The sequence below is a fragment of the Lycium ferocissimum genome, unplaced genomic scaffold (assembly GCF_029784015.1).
Source record: "Lycium ferocissimum isolate CSIRO_LF1 unplaced genomic scaffold, AGI_CSIRO_Lferr_CH_V1 ctg258, whole genome shotgun sequence".
Taxonomy (NCBI): domain Eukaryota; kingdom Viridiplantae; phylum Streptophyta; class Magnoliopsida; order Solanales; family Solanaceae; genus Lycium; species Lycium ferocissimum.
In genome coordinates this window covers 355,981-379,661 of record NW_026722498.1, presented here as the reverse complement: position 1 = coordinate 379,661, position 23,681 = coordinate 355,981, and the positions used below count along the sequence as shown (strand labels likewise).

Below are 23,681 nucleotides of genomic sequence, written 5' to 3'. Positions count from 1 at the left end.
TCTTCTTGATTTCCAATTGAAGCCCAGCAACCTTGACTTGCATCTCCTTAGCTTGTGACCTTGACGACGATCTTCTTAGGGCTTCTATAGCGCCATCCTTGCCCATGGAGCTATCACAACCTTATTATTCTCTCTCAAAAAATAGACTGGACGCCTGCGAGTAATTGTCAAGTAGTTATTTCAAGAAATGGACATGGTAGATCCATGGATAATAATGTTATATCCACTAAAGAGGAAAATTCATTCATGAAGGCTTTGAACCTTCCTGCTGGTTTATGTATTAACATGGTCTTTAAAGCTTCCATTGAACTTAGTATATTTGAGATTATAGCAAAATCTAGCACTCATCAACTATCTTCTTATGAAATGGCATCTCAAATTCCCACGAAGAATCCTAAAGCCCCACTTGTTCTTGAAAGAATTCTAAGGTTTCTTGCAAGTCAATCTTTTCTCAAATACAATATTACAAAGGATGATGATGGACATAGACACACATCATACAATTTGACACCTTTGAGCCAAAGTTTAATCTCAGATAAAGATGGATCATCAATTGCTCCCTTTTTACCCCTGATTTCAGAGCCTGTTGCTGTTAATTCTTGGTACGATTTCATATTTTCCCATACTTGTTTCGTTGAGTTTAATAACTTTGATACTATCAGCTCACCTAAAAGATAACTATACATGACCATCTAACAGGTTTTTTTTCATTTGAAAGATAAAAGTTGCATTGTGACTTTTTTTTTTTTAAGGTTTCATTAGAAAGATGCAATTCTAGAGGGTGAGATACCATTCAAGAGGGCCCATGGAGTGCATTCATTTGAATACCATGGAAAAGATAGTAGATTCAGTATGGTGTTCAACAAAGCTATGCAAAACATCACTTGCATTGAAATAAAGAGAATTCTTGAGTGTTACAATGGCTTCCAAGGAGTAAACGAGGTAATAGATGTGGGAGGTGGACTTGGATATCATTAGCTTCTATAATTTCCAAGTATCCTAATATCAAGGGTACTAATTTTGACCTACCTAATGTCATCAAAGATGCTCCTACTTATGCAGGTAACTACCAAAACCCTGTATATTACGCATTTGTCCCCTTTAGTACCATTTATGCATCTTAAATGAATAGGGATTAGCGGTGTTAAATGGCAGGTTTGGCCGAATTTAGAGAGTGGGGCAAAATTTAGGCGGGTCAAAATGAATTGAGTTAATATAACATATGTAAAAAAGTTTAATTTTTTTGATAGGATCTCTCATGAGTCATGCAATCTTGATTACATATCAGCCCAAATTTTTAATGAGCCGAGCTAGGTGAATAAAAAAAGATTGAATCAATCAAGATGCGGATTAGTAACCCGCTCAAAACTTGAAAGATTATGTTTCTATGGGCTAATTTTTCCACCCCTTATAAGGATCATATGATCAAGTGTTAATACTGTGTATTTAATTGATATTGAAAGATCAACTTAAAACTCTTGCTTGTTATATTAGGAATAGAGCATGTGGGAGGCGATATGTTTAGGAGTGTTCCTAAAGGAGAGGTAATCATTCTGAAGGTCAGTATTCTTGTCATATATGAGCAGTAATACTTATTTATTACTTCCTCTATTTCATTTTATGTGGCTTTCGATTCCTTCTTATTAGTCTGTTTATCAAAAAATGACGAATTTTTATGTTGAAAGACAAATTAACTTTAAATTTTCTACAACTTTCACCCTGAATAGCATGTTGTTATACAACAACATAAATGTCATGGCATATGTTTAATATCATAATTTTAAAAAATATTTCTTTTCTTTCTTAAATTATGTGGTTAGTCAAACATACTGGATAAATTGTAACGTTGAAAGTATGAGTTAGTGAATAAAAAAAGATGATCTATTTATAACAAGTCATTCTGCATACGGAAAGGGCTTAAATATGCCTTCGAACTATCGGAAATGACTCATTTATGTCACTCATCAATAGTTTGGCTCATTTATGCCATCGAACTATCAGAAATAGCTCATTTATGCACTCATCAATTGTTTGCCTCATTTATGTCATCGCCGTTACCAAAATGACTCATCCGTGCCATTTTTCACTAACGCCGGTTTTACAATACCAGATGTGACATGTGGCCTCCAACTAGATTATGGTTGTGGGTGGGTAGGGTGTATGGATCGGATTTTTTATTAATTTAGGATTTAAAATTGAGTTGGTTTAATTAAATGACGTAGACCTCTAATTGGAGGCCACGTGTCATATATGGTATTATAAAACGGCATTAATGAAAAATGGCATGGATGAGTCATTTTGGTAACAGGCGATGGCATAAATGAGTCAAACTATTGATGAGTGGCATAAATGAGTCATTTCCGATAGTTCGATGACATATTTGAGCCTTTTCTGTTTTGCATATAGCCACTTTCTTTCTTTCTTAATTAAATGGTACTCATGCGTCAAAAAAACAGTTGCCACTACTAAAACAATTGAAATGTATCGGAAATACAAATTTCATCGAAAATGCTTCTGATGGAAATCTGTTGGAATTTCGCATTTTTTAGTAGTGTGCAACGTCCTCGTTAAGAGTTGCTCTGCAAGTAGATTTTTTTGAGATTCGAAATTCTGTATTTTTCTCTCCCATGCTTTCCGTTGGTGAACAACCAACCAAAGTGCTCATATCTTTTTCGGGGCGTCCGAAGATTCGATCATTTTTGTATGATTTCTCTTGCACTGCCCTTTCCGTACGTCTCGTAATCTCCAATTTGGTTATAATTGTAGGCAGTACTTCATGATTGGGATGACGAATATTGCCTGAAAATATTGAAGAATTGTTGGAGAGCTTTTCCCAAAAGATGGTAAGGTTGTGGTAATAGAAGAAATACAACCAGAATATCCAGAGACTAATGATCTTTCTAAGCATACATTTAGTGTTGACATGTTAATGATGACTATGCTTGATGGAGGGAAAGAAAGAACAAAGCAACAATTTGAAGCCTTGGCTAAACAAGCTGGATTTGCTGCTCTCAAAGTGACATGTCGTGCATATTGTTGTTGGGTCATGGAGTTGTACAAGTATTAACTATTTTAATTAATTTCTGCATTAAAAATAAGTCTTGATAGAATAAAAAGTTAATTAGTTTATGTATTTTCTGTCCATCTCTAAATGTTTGGCTGATCTGATGCTGAGTATGTAACATGATATTCCCATAAAGGTCCTAACATAATAAAGCACTCCTAATATATGTTACTTTATTTTCTGGAAAATATTTCTTGCCGATATATTCCGGCTAGAACGCATTTGATTTCTCCGTTCGTTCTTTTGTGTGAAGGCAAAGCAACAAGAAAAAAGATATTCATTTCAAAACTATGAGGTGAAAGACTAAGGAAGCGATTTTTTTGACACTTCAGCCAGATTCGATCTTCACATCACTTTGTTTTATTCAACAAAGTGATCAAGCTTCTCAGCTATTGGACCATGAAAAATATTTTTTTTTAGAGATTGATAATTATGTCAACAAATGATAATAATTCCTTATTAAATTTCTTAGTGTAAAAAATTGATAATAATGTCTAGGTGTCGGTTACATCAAATATGAAGTTAAAAATCGAGATAATTCTAAGGAAAATAACTTTCAGATCAAAACTAAGAATACGAATATAGCAAGGAGTAAAGATCCATAATTTTAGTTGAACCAAGTAATATAAAATTAAAAGTTAAAATAGTTTTTAAGAAAATAATTGTTACCCATATGTGTGGAATATCATTTTTACCTTTTTAATTACTAGTATACATAGTAGTATATTTTAACTTCTTGTAGCAAGTTACCTGCCTTGTGTTTCAAATTACTAATCCCAATTTTGACGATTGCATGTAATCAATTATTACGGCCAATTGCAAACACCAAAAGCCAAGAAACAAGTTCACGAGACGTAGATTGATATATATTTTTAGGAAAAAGACTGTTAAAATGGGAACAAAGAAAAAGCAAAGACATCCTCACAACAACAGAAATCGAAGTACCTAAACTGTTCCCAGAATTTAACCAAGATTTGCCTGGCTAACAAAGAAAAAGCTGTGTTTTTTTTTTTTTTTTTTTTTTTTTTGCATTTTCGACCATTAATCAATCTTCAAGCTGACTTGTTGGTATAGAAGCGGACACCAACAGCCACGCCTAAAATAATTAGAGGAACCAAGAACTGGAGGATCTTGATGATGAACTCTGTTGTTTTGTCTTGGTTGTAATGAGGCTGATTGGGAGGAGTGTACTTGACCTTTGTTGGGATGGTTGAAGAGTCGATATCACCTACATAATACTCATCCAACATAGCTCGAGCACTACTGCTATGACCGACATCCTCAAAATCATCGGTTGCATCCTTTCCTGCAGAAAGAACAACCAAGAGCCCATGAACCAGTGTCTTCTACAGGATTACATAGCTTTTTTTTAAAACTGGTAACAGTAGGATTACATAGCTTTTTGGAGTCAATTACTCAAAAAGTAAAAAAAGACAAATGTTGATAATTTAGAGGGTAAAATAGCTATTTGGCCGATTGAGTAACCTTCTGAGTGCTATAGGCATAGTTAAATGACTTTTCTATTACAAACAAAAAAACATGATTTTACTAGGTAATTTCAGATAGTTGAGTGATGGCACAATCCGGAATTCAGTGAAGTTTGATTGAACTTTAACACACACATGCATACATATATATATATAGGTGCATATATAAGATCAGGGAAAGTTGAATACCAAAATACAGTGGTTTCTTTCCAAGAATTACTTTACCTGTTATAGCGGGTAAAATTCAGGTACTTTAATGTGACAAAATATCAAGGTCCCATAAAGCAGTGTCTTCTACAAAATTACATAGCTTTTTGTATCAAAGTTGTCTAGCATTTCAGATATGGCACTTATGGATTTCAGTGATGTTCGACTTAACTTTACACATATACACATACACATTATTTATTTTTTATCAAGAAAAATGTACGTTGAAGGAATAGAACCCTCGCAGGAGGCTAAACATTGAAGCGCTGAACCAACGAGCCAAGGAACATTCGTAACATATACACTGGTGAAATTGAATACCAAAATATAGTGTTCTTTGCGAGAAGAATCCGTCCAACTATGTTACCTGTTGCAGACAATAAAACATCATCACCACCTGGGTGGTCGTCCAAGAATTTTGTCACATCATATACCTGTTCAAATAAAACACAACACACGGAAAAATTAAGACGCTTGGTACATTTGCTGCCAACTTTTCAACATAATCCAGCACTTTGGTAATTTATTGAGTAAGAACATGGAGGTAAGAACACTTTGGTACTCCTTTCAGGCCATTCAGTAACCAAAATGTACATTGTCAAAAGAAGGCTCTTGACATCACTTCAAAAACTAAACCAAAAAGGAAATGGAGGCGTTGATCCAAATCGTCAAGTGATGCCAGCTACTTATTAGCATACAAGGCTTTTTCAGTTAGGAGGAGTTATAAGAAGACCTTTTCCGTAGGGATTTATTAGCTCAGTTGGTTGGCTATCTGAACTCTCACCTTGTTGGTGAGGGTTCGAATCCCCACGTTGTAATCCCTCCCCTATTTTCCCTTCCCCTACCCCTATGTAAAAAAAAAAAAAAAAAAAAAGACCTTTTCCTTGAAATTAATTACCAAAGGTTTTAAACTAGTAACGGAACCATTTTTCTGAAAAGATATAAACTAATGATGTTTTCCTGAAATGGGATAAAATATGGCCCCCTTCCAATATATGAGATTGTCAGAAATTAATTTTCATAAATGGTCAAAACTCACAAGACTTTTTGTTAATGATACAAGATTAAAAAGGCGTTTTGACTTGAGCCTTGGGGTGCTCCCTTTCAAGGTCTCAAGTTCGAAACCCGCTGGGTGCAAACAATTTCTGAGGGCCATCGGACTGGGGAAACCCTGAATTACCCGTGGTGCACTTGCGGGAAACTCCTTGCCGAGGGCCTGTGCACCCCCGGGATTAGTCGGGGCTCAAAGAGACTCGGACACCCGGTGCTTAATAAAAAAAAAAAGGCGTTTTCACCATTTATACTAACTTCTGACAACTACATTTATTGGAATGGGCCCATATTTTATTCCATTTCTAGAAAAATTCTAAACTATACGCCTGAGCTAGCTGCAAGGGGAAATTTCCTACAGTTTTCTAAATCACAAGGAGGTGATAAATAGCCTATTTCTTATCGTAGGAAAGAAGTCAGCAAGTCTGTAAAAATTTAGGAGTTTATATGTATTTCAAGTTTAAAACTAAGACTTGAGACATCAAAAGTCCACCATGTATTTTCTGTAAATATTATCTGAAACCCAATGGTTTCATAATTTACTTTACCCTTTGATATCTACACTGTCTAATTGGAGCTCTTAAACATCTTAACATCTTTAGTACCATATAAATTACTCTATACTCATCCAATTTATGGCTAAATAATAAAAAATGCATGAACAAATAACAAATCATGGGTATTCTCATCTAATTAGTAGACAACACAAAGACCGCGATGATTTCATCAGACCAGCAACGACACGTCTGAGCCTTTTTTTTTTTTTTCCTTAATGATATCCCATTAGAAATATGAGGATACAACATTGAATCTCAAAGTTGAGATAAGTTAAACTTACGAGTTTGACAATAAGCCCCGCTTCCCCAACCTCCCAGGAAAGAAATAGGCCTTAGATTCTGGCAGTAATTGAGGCGAAAAGCACCAATGCAGCACTTTAACATGTCAGTAATGTTGCAAATCTGAAATTCTTTTTAATCAAGAAATCTCGGGCTGAAACTTGGAAAAAATGAGTCCGCCTTTTCTACCCTTCTCCACTTAAATACTAAGCTTTTGTCCATGGCAAGATAGTAGATTTAAAGATTTTATGGAAATGTCCGCAAAAAGAACTTCTTGTAAAAGGTTCAATGAGTAAGCTAAATGTTGAGTCTAGAACCTCAAGTGGTGATTTTGGTATGCCAGAACAATTTTCAGAAAATGTTTTCCTACTTTCCTTGTTTGATTGTTCTAAGTACTGGAAAGACTTATTTTCTTAAGGAAAATGTTTCCTGTATTAAGAACAGTTGATTTCCCCAAGTCCAAGAGGAATTTTGTCCTTTTTCCCGACCCACCCTCAGTCCCTCAACCGCTTTTTCCCAAACCTACCCTCTACTTAGTACCTCCTACCCCTGAATCCGCATCCTCGCCTACATACTCGCTTTCCCCACTCCTCACTCCTTGTCCTCTATCTAGGAAAGACTTTATTATGCTTCACACAACCGACGCTAGTTGTGTGAGGCTTCTTTTTGTCTCACAAAATATTAAACCCAAAGTTTATGGACCCAAAAGTGTAAAATTGGGTCACTTTTTTGTGAGACAAAAAAGAAGTCTCACACAACTAGTGTCAATTGTAGGAAGCAAATTTTTTTTAAAAAAAAAAAAAAAACCTCTATCTACCTTCTATTCCCTTCACATATTTATGTAGTAATGATGGAAGTACACATTTTAGGAGTGAAAGACATCAACCAGCATTATTTCCATAGCATAAAATGATTTGAAGGGAAGAACCAAACCTGATCCGCTACTCTGTCTTATTTTGATGTCTTTCAACCCTGAAACATGTTGCACTACCAAATATGGAAAATATTCTCTACCCACTTACCAAAGACAAAAATATATGTGAGAATATCACTTATTTTCTCGTATGTGTTTTGGTATGAAAGAAAACATATTTTGGAGCAAAGAGGTAAGTGGACAATGAGGTAGATAACGACGAGACAAGCAGCTAAGTGTAAGGGGTGCGCGAGAGGAAGCAATCGGGTAGGTTAGGTAAAACATTTCCCTTAATCTTAGTTATTTTAGGAAAACATTTCCCTTAAGAAAATATTTTCTAAAATGTAGTGCAACCAGTGGCGGAGCCACCTTTGTCCAAGGGGTATCAATTGACACCCCTTCGCCGGAAAATTACTTTGTGTACATAAGTAAACTTTTTTTTACTCATGCTACATAAAACCTATTAAAATAAAAATAGCTACCTACTTTGGTTTATCTTGTAAGTTTTAAACCTTTTTTTTTTTTTTACATATCTACACAAAGTAATTTTCGGCGAAGGGGTGTCAATTGATACCCCTTGGACAAAGGTAGCTCTGCCACTGGTTGCACTAAACATTTTAGAAAATATTTTCTTAAGGGAAAATGATCTCTCTAACCTACCTGATTGCAATCCTCAATCAACAAAACAAGCAAATAACACCACACAAGATGAGATCAGCCACACCATATCCACCCCACCACCCACCCCTCTTTCCCAAAAACCAAAGAGAATAAAAAGGTGTAGGGAGGAGTAGGAGAGCAGAAATCAAAAAGTAAATGCAAAACCATAAGTGATAAAGATTGAATCTTTTAACAGATCTAATAAGGAAAAACATAAAAGTGCAGATACCCACTTAAACTAACATCAAAAGAAGAAAGCTTTTACGTATTAAAAAGATCATGAGATTATTAATGCTATACCTTGCCATTAATAATGAGCCAACAATCCTTGGCATTGTTGTGCTTGGAGACCTCAGCTAAATCATAGACCTTACCCATTTTTTAGACCAAAAAAAAATTTGTAAGAAAAGAGAAACTGAAGATTAATCAGATTTTGATTTTTGGCTCTTCAAGACTTGTAGAAAGGCTTGAAGAGCATGGGAAAAAGAGGGAGTGTGTGTTTGTGGTGACTAGTGAGGTGAGTGGAATGGCAGAGGGGTTGTTGTTGGGTTAATAATACTGTATAAATAAAGAGGAGGGAATCAAAGGGGTTGGTGAGATCTTGATGATGGAGGTGGATGGATGATATGGTTGGGCCATCAAATGTCAAACCAAAGAGGAAGGAAGTTTGGTGGATATGCTGTAAAAATTTCATTTTTGTGCATTTCACCATCTTTTGAGGTTAACAGTCTATGTCAAATTAAAAAGTTTAACTTTAGTAATTACTACTTAATCATAGTTAATAGTATATATGTTTGAAAAAAACTTGTCCGCATTCATCAGATGTAGTGAGATGGACAGAATCCATCTACTCTTAGGCCCTGTTTGTCCATAGAAATAAAAAAAAAAAATTATCTTTTTTGGAATTTTGGAGTTGGAGTTGTGTTTGGCCATAGTGTTTGACATTGTAGTTTTTGGTGAAACGTAGTTGTAAAAAAGTGAAATTTTTTTAAAAACAAGTTTTTAGAATTCCGGAATACAACTTCAAGTTATATTCGGAATTCTTATGGCCAAACGCTGAAAAGTGAAAAAAGTGAAAAAAAATTCCGGAATAAAATAAATAATTCTTATGACCAAACGCCTACTTAATCAGATGTTTTAGATGATTTTGAAAATGGAAACCCCCCTGAAAGATATCGTTCCCCCTTTTAATTGATCTTACACATCATGAACCTAAATTAGTCAAGCAAGTAAACATTGTATACCAAATGGTTATACCAAGCAAAAAAAACTTCACATAAACACCAAGTGCAAGTAATTTTTTAACAATCTCGGCATGAATATTCTCCAACTAGCTTGGTTAATTGTTTTGACTAATTGATTGGCTTTATAAGAAAAACAATTGCCTCATAATGCAATGTTTGGTTGGCGGAATTAAATAATGTACGTCATTAAATTATGTGTGGATCTATGTATTATTTTAAGTGAAATAAAATATGCAGTACGTAGATAATACGGAGTTTGTGCATTTCACCATCTTTTGAGGTTAACAGTTTATATCAAATTCGGAAAAGGTCCAGATGTGCCCTTTTACTATAAGAAATTGCACAGATATGCCCGTCGTTAAAAGGTGGTCTCACATATACCTTTAACGCTATTTTTTGGGTTACTCATGCCCTTGATTTAATGGAAACCCAACAAAAATATTGGAGGGCAGATTTGTGCAGTTTCGCATAGTATAGGGGCATATTTGATCCACTGAAATTCCTACATATTATGGCAAAAAATAAAAATATGGCACAAAATATCATTGCATTCGAAAACATAAAAAACATTTGCAATTTCAATCCATGCAACCACCATTACATTACATCTATATTATACAACTAAAAGATTAAATGCAACTACAACCATCTTTTAAAGATTGTTTTCATGCTCTTGTTTGTGAAAACAATCTTTAAAAGATGGTTGTAGTTGCATTTGATCTTTTATTTGTATAATTTAGATGTAATGTAATGGTGGATGCATGGATTGTAATTGCAAATGTTTTTTATGTTTTGGAATGCAATGATATTTTGTGCCATATTTTTATTTTTTGCCATAATATTTAAGAATTTCAGTGGATCAAATATGCCCTATACTATGCGAAACTGCACAAATCTGCCCTCCAATATTTTTGTCGGGTTTCTGTTAAATCAAGGGCATGAGTAACCCAAAAACAACGTCAAGGGCATATCTGAGACCACATTTTAACGACGGGCATATCTGTGCAATTTCGTATAGTAGAAGGGCACATCTGGACCTTTTCCCTATCAAATTAAAAAGTTTAACTTTAGTAATTAAAAGTTAAAGTGAACATATATATATATATATATATGTTACTTAATTATAGTTAATACTCCATGTATGTTTGAAAAACACTTGTCCGCAATCATCAGATGTAGTGAGATGGACAAAATGCATCTATTCTAAATCAGATGTTTTGTATGATTTTGAAAATGGAAAAAAAAAAAAAAAAGGGGAAAGATAGTGTTCCCCCTTCCAATTGAGCTTACACATCATCAACCTAAATTAGTCAAGCCAGTAAACATTGTATACCAAGTGGTTATACCATGCAAAAAAACTTCATATAAACATCAAGTGCAAGTAAATTTTTAACTATCTCGGCATAAATATTGTCCAACTAGCTTGGTTAATTGTTTTGACTAATTGATTGGTTTTATAAGAAAAACAATTGCCTCATAATGCAATGTTTGGTTGGCGGAATTAAAAAATGTACATCATTAAATTATGTGTGGATCTATGTATTATTTTAAGTGGAATAAAATGTGCAGTACGTAAATAATACAGAGTTTAATTTATTTTTTTCAAAACAACATTACCCTTGTAAAGTTAGTAATTTATGTGTAAAATCTCCTCATTATTAATTACTGTAAAATAACTCCTCTATTATTGAACTTCACGTAAACAATTTATGCATTATAATTCGCTATATAACTAGTATGGCAGTACCCCCTGAACGAGTTGTTAAACCATATCTATGCTCCTTATAGTCTGGTAGGGGAGAAAATATAAAAAGAAAGGTCTACAATCAAAGGGTGATCAACAGATTAAAGAAAATTTTGATTTGGTTGTTGAGTGACGTGATATTTGACGCACATAAGTTTTACCTAAAGTTAAGTTCACCTACTTGTTAACTTATTTTATTGACTTGGCACTTTTTATATTATTATAGATATATTGTTTTCTACAGCAGTATGCTTATAATTGTATACAGACTTGTAAATTAATGAGTTTATTATATTTGTGATATGGATCTATCTTTCATAATCATTGTATGCATGTATATATTTTATTTCAGAGGTGTTCGGATCTCATCTATAAATCAATGTGTTGTCAAAACATTGTGAAAGCACAATCAAAGCAAATAGAACAAAAAATTCATGATTATTATATCAAGGTCATGACATACAACAACAACAACAGGCCCAGTAGAATCTCACAATGTGAGGTATGGGGAAGGTAGAGTGTACGCAGACCTAACCCCCACCTTGAAAGGTAGGGCAGCTATTTCCAAAAGACCCTCGGCTCAAGAGAGGAAAACAAGACAAAAGGTCAGATAGGGACAAGCATATCAAAAACAATATGAAAACGAGGAATAACAAAAGCGAGCAAGTCATGATAGAACAGTTTGGAAAGAAAGGAGCATTAGCTACCATAGATAAATAAGATAGTTAAAGTACAAAGGCCCAACAAATATAAGCAGAAATCAAATGCAGGAATCAAACGGCAATAAACGAATGAGCAAAACTACAACTACTAGAGTGAAAGGATAAGTAACTTAGCCTTCTATCATGACATAGTGAATTTTAAATATTTCTTTGTTCAGGTAGGAGAAACTGACTAGTAAATGTAATTAATTGTTCAAATAATTACTCAAAAATTTTGAAGTTGCTCGTAAGACCTGTTGGAAAACTCGTTGCCGAACTTAATTTATCCCCCTCTGCGCAATAAAGTATAAATGTGTAAGCGCTATAGAATTAAACATACATGTATCTTGCCCCTCAACCAAAAATATTTATGAGTGTCATCTTTAAGAATAATTAGTGTTTAACTTTTAGGTTCATTAAGAAAAGTAGTGCAAATATAAATGTACGTTTGATTTGTGCTCTTCCTCCTTCTCTTCCTTTTTCTCGTCCTTCCTCTTTTCATCCTCTTCATTTGTCATGTAGAAAATTGAAGACTAACTGTTTATATGTGGATAGCTCGGATTGACTTGATTGAATAAACTTTTAAAAAAATCATTGTTTGTTCTCTTAATTTTGAACGTCGGAGTTGAATATAACAATCGAAAAATTGTTGATATAGTTGGTATTAGAATGTTGGATATCAAATTTTGAATTAAGCAAAAACGTGTTTAGAGAACTTTTTCAGAGTATTCTGATGACCCACCGGGAATTGTGAACAACTTGTTCTAAAGTAAATATTTATGTGTTCCTAAAGTTACTAACCAAAAAAGAAAAGAAAAGAAAAGGAGAAAAATATCCATTTTCTGCTGCACTATTCTTGCCAAACCCTCTAGCCTACATACACTAACTAATCTTGCCTAACTCTTTAGCCGTAAGTAATCATAGGCAAATTATTATGATAAGAATTTGAGTGATTAGTAAACTAATAAAAATGATAATTAATTATTCGGCCTGTCCATTAAAGAATGGAATTGATTAAAGTGGAAAAAAGTACTACTTTTCATACACTATATATATTAGATGAAGCATGTCCAAAAATTCATAAGCCAACCTCATTACTCTCTCAAAAAAGAAGAGTGAACGCCTTCGAGTTATTGTCTAGTTGTTATTTCAAGAAATGGACTTGGCTTTATCCATGGATAATATTGTTATATCCAATGAAGAAGAAAACTCTTTGATGAAGGCTATGAACCTTCCTGCTGGTTTATATCTTAACATGGTTTTAAGAGCTGCCATTGAACTTGACTTATTTGAGATCATAGCAAAAGCTAATACTCAACTATCTTCTTATGAAATAGCATCTCAAATTCCCACAAAAAACCCTAAAGCCCCACTTCTTCTTGAAAGGATTCTAAGGTTTCTTGCAAGTCAGTCTTTTCTCACATGCAATATTACAAAGGACGATGATGGGCAAACTCACACATCATATAATTTGACACCTTTGAGCCAGAGTTTAATCTCAGATGAAAATGGATCATCAATTGCTCCCTTTTTACTAATGACTACTGATCCAGTAGGTGTCAATTCATGGTAAGATTTCATGCATGTTTTCTCGTACTTGTATCATTGAGTACAATCAATGGACAAATTTTGGCACTATCTGATCACCTAAAAGATAACTGCATGTAGACCTGCATTTATGAATAGTGAGAGTAATTAATAACTTGAAGAATAAAGGTTCGGAAAAATCAACAAAAGCTAAATATAAAAAATAATGTTGCCATTGGGAAACTAACCAAGGACGCCAGAGACAATTTTGAACACCCTGCACCGCTTGAGCTAAGCTTTTGTATTTGTTCAAGATATTCAAAAGTTAATATATATGTACATAAACACAGAAAATCTATCCTATATATACTATGTACTTTTTTGCTAAACACCCTCCCCCACTCTATATATTCGCCCCTGATGATCAATAGCTATTTTGACTTGTAATACTTTTCATATAGTTTTCAAATATGTAATTTTATTTCTAAAAAACTAAAGAATTTATACTCGAATGAGCATCGAAATTAAGTCTTTTGACTGTTATACTCTGAACCTCTTCACATATATTAGGATCGGATAGAGGGAGTACTATTTTCACCAATTGTCTCTTTTTAGGATAATTATTTATTAATTGACCCTCTTTTTTTAAAATTCATTTTCATACAGAAAATTGAAGATCTTACGTAAACGTTAGAGCACTATCTAAAGTATATCCTTAACGTTAGACGACAGTCTAATGTTTTGTCAGTCTCAAGGTTTATATAATCTAAATTGTGACCTAAAAAAAAGAACAATGACTTAAATTAGTTTACTATATAATAGGATAAAATATAAGTTAGTGTAAAAATATTTTATGCTCATGTCAATAGAGTGTTATTTTATAAGTTAAACCTTTGTTCCATTGTTGTGATCTTAAATTATTGTTAATTGAACATACAGTCAAATCTTTCTATAACGACGTTGTTTGTCGAGATATTTTTTAGCTGCTACAGCAAAATATTATTATAGAGAACATAAAATATATTATAGAGAAGTTGTCTAAGCTGATATTCTGACTCTCTTTTTTGTTAAGGTTTCACTTGAAAGATGCAATTCTAGAGGGCGAGATACCATTCAACAAGGCCCATGGAGTGCATGCATTTGAATACCATGGAAAAGATAGTAGATTCAATGTGGTGTTCAACAAAGCTATGCAAAACCACACTTGCATTGAAATGAATAGAATTCTTGAGTGTTACAAAGGTTTCCAAGGAGTAGACGAGGTAATAGATGTGGGAGGTGGACTTGGGATATCGTTGGCTTCTATAATTTCTAAGTATCCTAATATCAAGGGTACCAATTTTGACTTACCTCATGTCATCAAAGATGCTCCTACGTATGCGGGTAACTACCAAAACCCTATATATTAAGTATTTGTCCCCTTTAGTGCCATTTATGCATCTTAATGGAATAGGGACTAGGGGAGTTAAACAGGCGGGTTGGGCTGAATTTAGGGAGTCCGACAAAATTTTGGTGGGTCAAAGTGGATTGAGCTAATTAATGGAGGGCAATTTGCAGGATTGCCTTTATTCGGGGGTGGTCTTTAATTTTTGCCCCTCAAATTGCTAGTCTTTAATTTTTGCCCTTTGTATAAAACTCCTGAGTTCCGCGTTCGAACCCCCGCTCAGTCAAAAATTTAAAAAAAAAAAATGCAAGGCAGAGTTTCAAACTTTACCTTACGGCACTCTACCTTATCAGCCAGAGTTCACAGCAAACTCTACTTAAGGCAAAGTTTTGCCTTCAGGCATAATGCAAAACTCTACCTTAAGGTAGAGGTTTGCATTAAGGCAAATATTTTTGCCCGAATAGGCCTAATTTTGCTCCGAAACTCTGCCTTGCGATTTTTTTTTTTGACTGAGCCGGGGTTCGAACGCCAAACCTCGGTGTATTAGGCGAAGGGCAAAAATTAAAGACCAGTGCCTTTGAAGGGCAATCCGCTCAACAAAAAAAAAAAAAGATAAATGGACGAGTTAATAATCCGCCCAAATGATATGTGAGTTGAGCTGAGTTGGGTCAAAAAGGACTAAATAATGGGTTATAGTCCAACCGCCCAACTTTTAGAAAGTTTTAATCTCTTCGTTTGTTTTCTTATAATTTAATGTGTATACTAATATATATTTTTTCTACTTTATTATGGACACATATAACAGATTAAAAAAAAAATGATACAATTCCCATGAGTCATGCAATCTCGACTACATATCAGTCCAACTTTCAAATGAGCTGAGTTGGGTGAATCAAAATTGATCGAATTAAATGAGCTTTCATTCTTGACATTTTCTTTCTTTCTCGTGAGTCATGCAATCTCGACTATATATCTGCCGAAACTTTGAAGAGTCATGTTTTCATGAGCTAATTTTGTCACCTATAATAGGGATCATATTCTTGTGTTAATGTTATGCATTTAATTGATATTGAAAAATCAAATTACGCTTGACCTCTTGCTTGTTTTATTAGGCATAGAGCATGTGGGAGGAGATATGTTTAAGAGTGTTCCTAAAGGGGAGGTAATCATTCTGAAGGTCAGCTCTCTTGCCATATATATATTTATGTTACACTTATTTATTACTCCCTCTATTTATGTGATATTCGATTCCTTCTTATTAGTCTATTTATAATTTAAAAAAATGACACATTTTTATATTGGACAATAATTTAACTTAGATTTTAGATATATTTCACCCCTAATAGCATGTTATATAGCCACATAAATATTACGGCATATGTTTAAGATCATAAGTTTAAAAAATATTTCTTTTCTTTCTTAAAGTTTGTGGTAAATTAAACACCAGTGTATAAATTGTAACTTGAAAGTATGAGTTTATTAGTGAATAAAAAAAGACAGAGATATTTATAACAAGTCATTATGCATATAACCACTTTTTCTTCTTTCGTAAAAGGTGGATTATGTGTTTTAAAAAAAAAAAAAAAAAAGTTGCCACTTTATGTTTCTAGTAGTGTGTAACGATTTCGTTAAGAGTTGCTGTGCTACGTTTAGTAATCTCTAACTTGATTAAAAATGTAGGCAGTACTTCATGATTGGGATGACGAATATTGCCTGAAAATATTGAAGAATTGTTGGAGCGCTTTGCCAAAAGATGGTAAGGTTGTGGTAATAGAAAAAATACAACCAGAATATCCAGAGACTAATGATCTTTCTAAGCATACATTTAGTGTTGACATGTTAATGATGACTATGCTTGATGGAGGGAAAGAAAGAACAAAGCAACAATTTGAAGCCTTGGCTAAACAAGCTGGATTTGCTGCTCTCAAAGTAATATGTCGTGCATATTACTGTTGGGTCGTGGAGTTGTACAAGTATTAACTATTTTAATTAATTTCTGCTATAATAATAAGTCTTTATAGAATGAAAAGTTAATTAGATTATGTATTTTCTGTCCATATCTAAATGTTTGGCTGATCTGATGGTGAGTATGTAACATGATATTCCATAGACGTCCTATCATAATAAAGGACTCTTAATATATGTTGCTTTATTTTCTGGAAAATATTTCTTGGAGTCTCGTATAATATTCTAGCTAGAACGCATTTAATTTCTCCTTTTGTTCTTTTATGCGAAGGCGGAAGCAACAAGAAAAAGGATATTCATTTCAAAACTATGAGGTGAAAGACTAAGGAAACAATTTTTTCGACACTTCAGCCATATTTGATCTTCACATCACTTTGTTTTATTCAGCAAAGTGATCAAGCTTCTTATTTATCGGACCATGAAAAATATTTTTTATTAGAGATTGATAATAATGTCAGCAAATGGTAATATTTTCTTATTAAACTTCTTAGTGTAAAAAATTGATAATAATGTCTAGGTGTTGATTAAATCAAATATGAAGTTAAGAATTGAGAATTTGAGATAATCCGAAGGAAAATGACTTTCCGAATAAAACTAAGAATATGAATATAGCAATGAAGATCCATAATTTTAGTTGAACCAAGTAATATAAAATTAAAAGTTAAGATACATGAAATAAATGACTTCTTCACACTTCGTGACAAATACCAAACACATTAATAAAATGAAAACAGTGTTTTCAAACTGTTTCTATCTTGGACGACCCATTTTTCTTACTTAGCGAAGGCTTTTTTTTATTTCTTTTTTAAAGTTAAGACATGTTTTCATGTGTTCCGTTACTAACGAAAAAAGAAAAGAAAAGGAGAAAAAGGACCATTTTCTGCTGCACTATTCTTGCCAAACCCTTTAGCCGTAAGTAATCATAGGCAAATTATTATGATAAGAATTTGATGATTTGTAACCTAATAAAAATGATAATTAATTATTAGGCCTGTCCATTAAAGAATGGAACTGATTAAAGTGGAAAAAAGTACTACTTTTCATACACTATATATATTAGATGAAGCACGTCCAAAAATTCATAAGCCAACCTCATTATTCTCTCTCAAAAATAGACTGGACGCCTGCGAGTTATTGTCAAGTAGTTATTTCAAGAAATGGACATGGCTTTATCCATGGATAATATTGTTATATCCAATGAAGGGGAAAATTCATTCATGAAGGCTTTGAACCTTCCTGCTGGTTCATATCTTAACATGGTCTTAAAAGCTTCCATTGAACTTGGTTTATTTGAGATTATCGCAAAATCTAGCACTCATCAACTATCTTCTTATGAAATTGCATCTCAAATTCCCACGAGAAATCCTAAAGCCCCACTTGTTCTTGAAAGAATTCTAAGGTTTCTTGCAAGTCAATCTTCTCTCACATGCAATATTACAAAGGATGACGATGGACATATTCACACATCATACAATTTGATACCTTTGAGCCAAAGTTTTATCTCAGATAAAGATGGATCATCAAATGCTCCCCTTTTACTCCTGATTTCAGATCCTGTTGCTGTTAATTCTTGGTAAGATTTCATATTTAATTTTGTCATACTTGTATCGTTGAGTTTAATAACTTTGATACTATCAGGTCACCTAAAAGATAACTGCACATGACCATCTAACAGGATTTTTTTTTTCTTTGTAAAGGTTTCATTTGAAAGATAAAAGTTGCATTGTGACTTCTTTTCTTTTTTTTTTTTTTAAGGTTTCATTTGAAAGATGCAATTCTAGAGGGTGAGATACCATTTAAGAGGGCCCATGGAGTGCATTCATTTGAATAACATGGAAAAGATAGTAGATTCAATATGGTGTTCAACAAAGCTATGCAAAACATCACTTGCATTGAAATAAAGAGAATTCTTGAGTGTTACAATGGCTTCCAAGGAGTAATCGAGGTAATAGATGTGGGAGGTGGACTTGGGATATCATTAGCTTCTATAATTTCGAAGTACCCTAATATCAAGGGTATTAATTTTAACCTACCTAATGTCATCAAAGGTGCTCCTACTTACGCAGGTAACTACCAAAACCCTGTATATTACGCATTTGTCCCCTTTAGTAACATTTATGCATCTTAATTGAATAGGGATTAGCGGTGTTAAATGGGCAGGTTTGGCCGAATTTAGAGAGTCGGGCAAAATTTAGGCAGGTCAAAATGAATTGAGTTAATTTAACATATGTAAAAAAATTAATTTTTTGACAGGATCTCTCATAAGTCATGCAATCTCGACTACATATCAGCCCAAATTTTTAATGAGCCGAGCTAGGTGAATAAAAAAAGATTGAATCAATCAATATGCGGATTAGCAACCCTCTCAAAACTTGAATGAGTTATGTTTTTGTGGGCTGATTTTTATTTATCTTATAGGGATCATATGATCAAGTGTTAATACTGTGTGTTTAATTGATATTGAAAGATCAACTTAAAACTCTTGCTTGTTATATTAGGAATAGAGCATGTGGGAGGAGATATGTTTACGAGTGTTCCTAAAGGAGAGGTAATCATTCTGAAGGTCAGTATTCTTGTCATATATGAGCATGTAATACTTATTTATTACTTCCTCTATTCCATTTTGTGTGGCATTCGATTCCTTTTTATTAGTCTGTTTATCAAAAAATGACAAACTTTTATGTTGAAAGACAAATTAACTTTAAATTTTCTACAAATTTCACCCTGAATAGCATGTTGTTATATAACAACATAAATATCATGGCATATGTTTAATATCATAATTTTCAAAAATATTTTTTTTCTTTCTTAAATTATGTGGTTAGTCAAACACACCGAATAAATTGTAACGTTGAAAGTATGAGTTAGTGAATAAAAAATGATTATATATTTATAACAAGTCATTCTGCATATAACCACTTTCTTTCTTTCTTAATTAAATAGTACTCATGCGTTAAAAAAAAAAAATAGTTTCCACTACTAAAAAAATTGAAATCTATCGGAAATACAAATTTCGTCGGAAATGCTTCTGATGGAAATCTGTTGGACGTCCTCGTTAAGAGTTGCTCTGCAAGTACGTCACGTAATCTCCAATTTGGTTACAATTGGAGGCAGTACTTCATGATTGGGATGACGAATATTGCCTGAAAATATTGAAGAATTGTTGGAGAGCTTTGCCAAAAGATGGTAAGGTTGTGGTAATAGAAGAAATACAACCAGATTACCCAGAGACTACTGATCTTTCTAAGCATACATTTAGTGTTGACATGTTAATGATGACTATGCTTGATGGAGGGAAAAAAGAACAAAGCAACAATTTGAAGCCTTGGCTAAACAAGCTGGATTTGCTGCTCTCAAAGTAATATGTCGTGCATATTACTGTTGGGTCATGGAGTTGTAAAAGTATTAACTATTTTAGTTAATTTCTGCAATAAAAATAAGTCTTGCTAGAATCAAAAGTTAATTAGTTTATGTATTTTCGGTCCATTTGGCTGATCTGATGCTGAGTATGTAACATGATATTCAATAAAGGTCCTAACATAATAAAGGACTCCTAATATAGAGTCCGTGGCGTTTTGCACCCCTAACGTATGTCCTGTTTTGTGATATGCACTCTATCCTTTATTTTTTTACGATTCTCACCCTAATATATGTTACTTTATTTTCTGGAAAATATTTCTTCTTGTCCGAAACCGTCTAGAACGCATTTTTTAATAGCGTGCAACGTCCTCGTTATGTGGTGGGGTGGTGGCAGAGGCGATGGCTATCGGACCATAATTTTTTTTTTTTTTTTTTTTTTTAAGAGCTTGATAATAGTGTCAGCAAATGGTAATATTTTCTTGAAGTTCAGCTTCTGACGCAGAAATTATTTTCGCACAACCTTTTTATATGGGACCAGAAGTCTAATAGTGATACGAATAATCATTTGTGCAAGTCTTCCCCTCCCCCTCGAGGCCTATCGACACACCAGGCCCAAGTACTATGGGCCTAACCAACAAGTTTATACAGTACACACTTTATTGGAAGAAATTGGAAACTTCTTTAATTTTAGCCTTCAAATAGGATAGTTTTTAATTTTTGCTTTTCAAAATCGAATTAATATCTAGAGGATATAAATTTTTTAAGAGAGCAGGATATAACCATGAAATATCATGATTTGAAAATATAAACATATGCCTCACTAAAAAAATTGTTGGCTCTAAAGAACAAAATTTAAAGACCAAATTAGGAACAAAAGTGCAAATTACACTTTGGGCTTGTAGTCCATTGGAAGTTTCCCATAGTTCCACAGCCATCCACTAGGTCAATAGCCCATTATGGGCTGCACCACCCACCACCAACTACCAACACCCACTCCCACACCCACCCCACCACCGCCATCACCTCTGCCACCACCCACCCACACATCCAAAAAAGACCTAATCTCCCCAAACACCCAAAAAAAAACACACAAAACATCACAAATTTCCCCAAATACCCAAAAAACACACACACAAAACATCACAAATTTCTCCAAAACTCAACATCCATGGCTACCCCCTCATCTCCCCCACGCCCACCACCCCTCCTCCTCCCACCCCCAGAATCAACCCAACCCCAAATCCCATCACCCCAAAAGAAAACTCAACCAATCCCATGGACACATCAAGAAACCTTCAATTTAATCCAATCTTATCAAGAAAAATGGTACTCTTTAAAAAAAGGTCAACTCAAAGCTAGCCAATGGGAAGAAGTTGCCATTACAGTTGCCGCTCGTTGTGGTTTCGATGAACCATCAAAATCAGCAACGCAATGTCGTCACAAAATCGAAAAGCTTCGTAAACGTTATCGGGCTGAAAGACTCAAACCATACCCAAATTCTTGGCAGTATTTTGATTTGATGGATCATATGGAACGTGGGCCTTTACCCATTGCAGCTCATCCTGTTGCTATGGTGAAATGTTCGAATTCGGGTGGTGATCAGAGGTATTATGATACTGATAATAGTGATGAAGTTGATGTTAGTTATATGGATTTGAGGAGGAATAATACTAAGTGTAGAAGTATTAATCATATGATGGGTGTGAATGTGAATGTTGGTGGTGGTGGTGATAATAGAAATGTTATGAATAGGATGGTGAAAGATCGAAACTTTATGAGGAATTCGATCAACAACAACATCCCCAGTGCGATTCCACAAGTGGGGTCTGTGAGGTTTGGGGAGGGTAGGATGTTTGCAGACTTTACTCCTACCTTTGTAGGTAGGAACTCGATGAACGAGAAGAGAAAAGGGTATTTTGGGAATGTGGGTGTTAATGACGAGGACGATGATGATGACGTTGAGGAAGAAGTGGATGAAGAGGAAAACGAAGACGAAGAGGACGGAGAAGGAAGTGTTGGAGGGAGTGAATTGGCTGCGGAGATAAGGAGATTTGCGGAGAGATTTATGAGAATGGAGCATAAGAAAATCGAGATGATGAAGGAGACGGAGAGGTATAGAATGGAAATGGAGAAAAGGAGAATGGATATGATTCTTGAGACACAGAGGAGTCTGATTGATAGGATTAATAGCGTCGTTGGATCGCATAAGAAAGTGAAGGTAGCTCACGAATTTTGAACATTTCTTGGAATGGAAAGAAGTGCTTTGATGCTAAAAGAACACGAGGTTCCATTCAAGCTTTACGCCTTTTTAAATTTGTTTCCAAGTAAATTTGTTCTCATTTATGGGGCATTTTAATCCATCTAACATTTGTTAGGAATAATTACCATTTCTGTTGCTTCTATTAGTAGATATGTAAATTTGTTCTGTGCTGGATTTGAGCTAATCAAACAAATTCAGAGTACTCTTAGTTGGTTGGTTGTTCAACATCAACAATGCAATAAGATGAATCCTTTTCAGTTGTAAACTTATGGCTGCTTTCGTTGTTCTCATTTGCTAATGCCTTGTGCTTTTCAATTGACATCTGCTGTGAAATTCAAACTTGTTTGTATGACCCACAGCCGAGATCAAGTTGTAAGTGAAATCTAGTTTTTGCATATTGGTGAGATCTTAAAATTGCAGACAGCAACAGTTTATGCTTTTTTGAAGTTTGGTTCTTGGCACCCTATAGTAATATGATTTCACGAAGTAGTATACCAGAACTGTTGCAGATTGTTTCTTCTGTTGGTACCTCTACGAGAGTTAGTTTTTCCCTACATTTGTCGTCGTTCTCACTGCCAAATTTGCGGGCACTCATTTCCATATCCTTGATATGGTATTAGGTGATTTTCTCCATTTGCCGTTGGCTAGGTGCTTTCTTGGGGGGCGTATCCTATACTGTTGGTGAACCTCTTCTTTAACATTTCTGAGCGGCGCTTTTGTTTATATTAGTTTTAGAGCCTGGTGAAAAAGAAATGAACAGATGTGCAAGCTTGTGCAGAATGAAGCATACAACATATTTCAAGGAGTTGAAATGATATACTTGCTGAGTAGGGTGTGTTATAAGTTCTTCGAGATTGCCTAGGAATTCGGATTTAACACCAAATGCCGATATTAAATAAGCAAGACACCATATTTCGAGGAGCTGAAATTTGAAGTTGGATTCCATGAAATCTTCCAAATTTGCCTGCTCATGCTTGCATATTCGCCTAAAATGCTTGCTACAAGTATTATACATCCACAGAAAAATATGCCGGTCTAAAGGTATCATTCAGATGTATCAAACCAAAGATTCAGGTGTTGGGCTTTATTATTACCCAAGGAAGATGGTTTTGTAACATTTTATATACTTTTAGTTAATATGACTTTGTTGGAACACAAATGTGTCTGGCCTGATTGATGTGAGCACTGCAGTTTCTAACGATAAAACGGAGGCGAACCCAACAACAATGTTTTTGATCATTAAAAATTGGGGCTTTTGGGGTCGATTGGATGTGCAATG

General features: G+C 34.3%; 4 protein-coding genes, 1 long non-coding RNA gene and 1 pseudogene across 5 annotated transcripts; 5 read left to right on the top strand and 1 right to left on the bottom strand.

The window, feature by feature from the left end:
- Positions 1-204: 204 nt before the first annotated feature.
- Positions 205-16,983, top strand: LOC132043550 (myricetin 3-O-methyltransferase 3-like; annotated as a pseudogene).
- LOC132043521 (cytochrome b5-like) lies at positions 3,909-8,832 on the bottom strand. The gene is made up of 3 exons (XM_059434000.1): positions 8,518-8,832; positions 5,126-5,192; positions 3,909-4,370 (listed from the first exon to the last, which is right to left on the bottom strand). Exons 1-3 carry the CDS (start codon positions 8,593-8,595, stop codon positions 4,117-4,119), a joined length of 399 nt encoding a protein of 132 aa, XP_059289983.1. The 5' UTR covers positions 8,596-8,832; the 3' UTR covers positions 3,909-4,116.
- LOC132043548 (myricetin 3-O-methyltransferase 3-like) lies at positions 13,010-16,983 on the top strand. Its single transcript, XM_059434027.1, has 4 exons — positions 13,010-13,475; positions 14,506-14,816; positions 15,930-15,994; positions 16,498-16,983. The coding sequence occupies exons 1-4, from the start codon at positions 13,063-13,065 to the stop codon at positions 16,795-16,797; spliced, it is 1,089 nt and encodes a 362-aa protein (XP_059290010.1). The 5' UTR covers positions 13,010-13,062; the 3' UTR covers positions 16,798-16,983.
- Positions 16,984-17,783: 800 nt separating this feature from the next.
- On the top strand, positions 17,784-18,359 carry LOC132043557 (myricetin 3-O-methyltransferase 3-like). Its single transcript, XM_059434037.1, has one exon. It carries the CDS (start codon positions 17,940-17,942, stop codon positions 18,357-18,359), a length of 420 nt encoding a protein of 139 aa, XP_059290020.1. The 5' UTR covers positions 17,784-17,939.
- A 298-nt stretch (positions 18,360-18,657) lies between these two features.
- Positions 18,658-20,262, top strand: LOC132043551 (uncharacterized). The gene is made up of 3 exons (XR_009411864.1): positions 18,658-18,727; positions 19,281-19,345; positions 19,893-20,262. It is a non-coding gene; the product is annotated as an uncharacterized LOC132043551 (long non-coding RNA).
- A 1,031-nt stretch (positions 20,263-21,293) lies between these two features.
- On the top strand, positions 21,294-22,671 carry LOC132043526 (trihelix transcription factor ASIL2). The gene has a single exon (XM_059434004.1). It carries the CDS (start codon positions 21,311-21,313, stop codon positions 22,376-22,378), a length of 1,068 nt encoding a protein of 355 aa, XP_059289987.1. The 5' UTR covers positions 21,294-21,310; the 3' UTR covers positions 22,379-22,671.
- Positions 22,672-23,681: the final 1,010 nt, after the last annotated feature.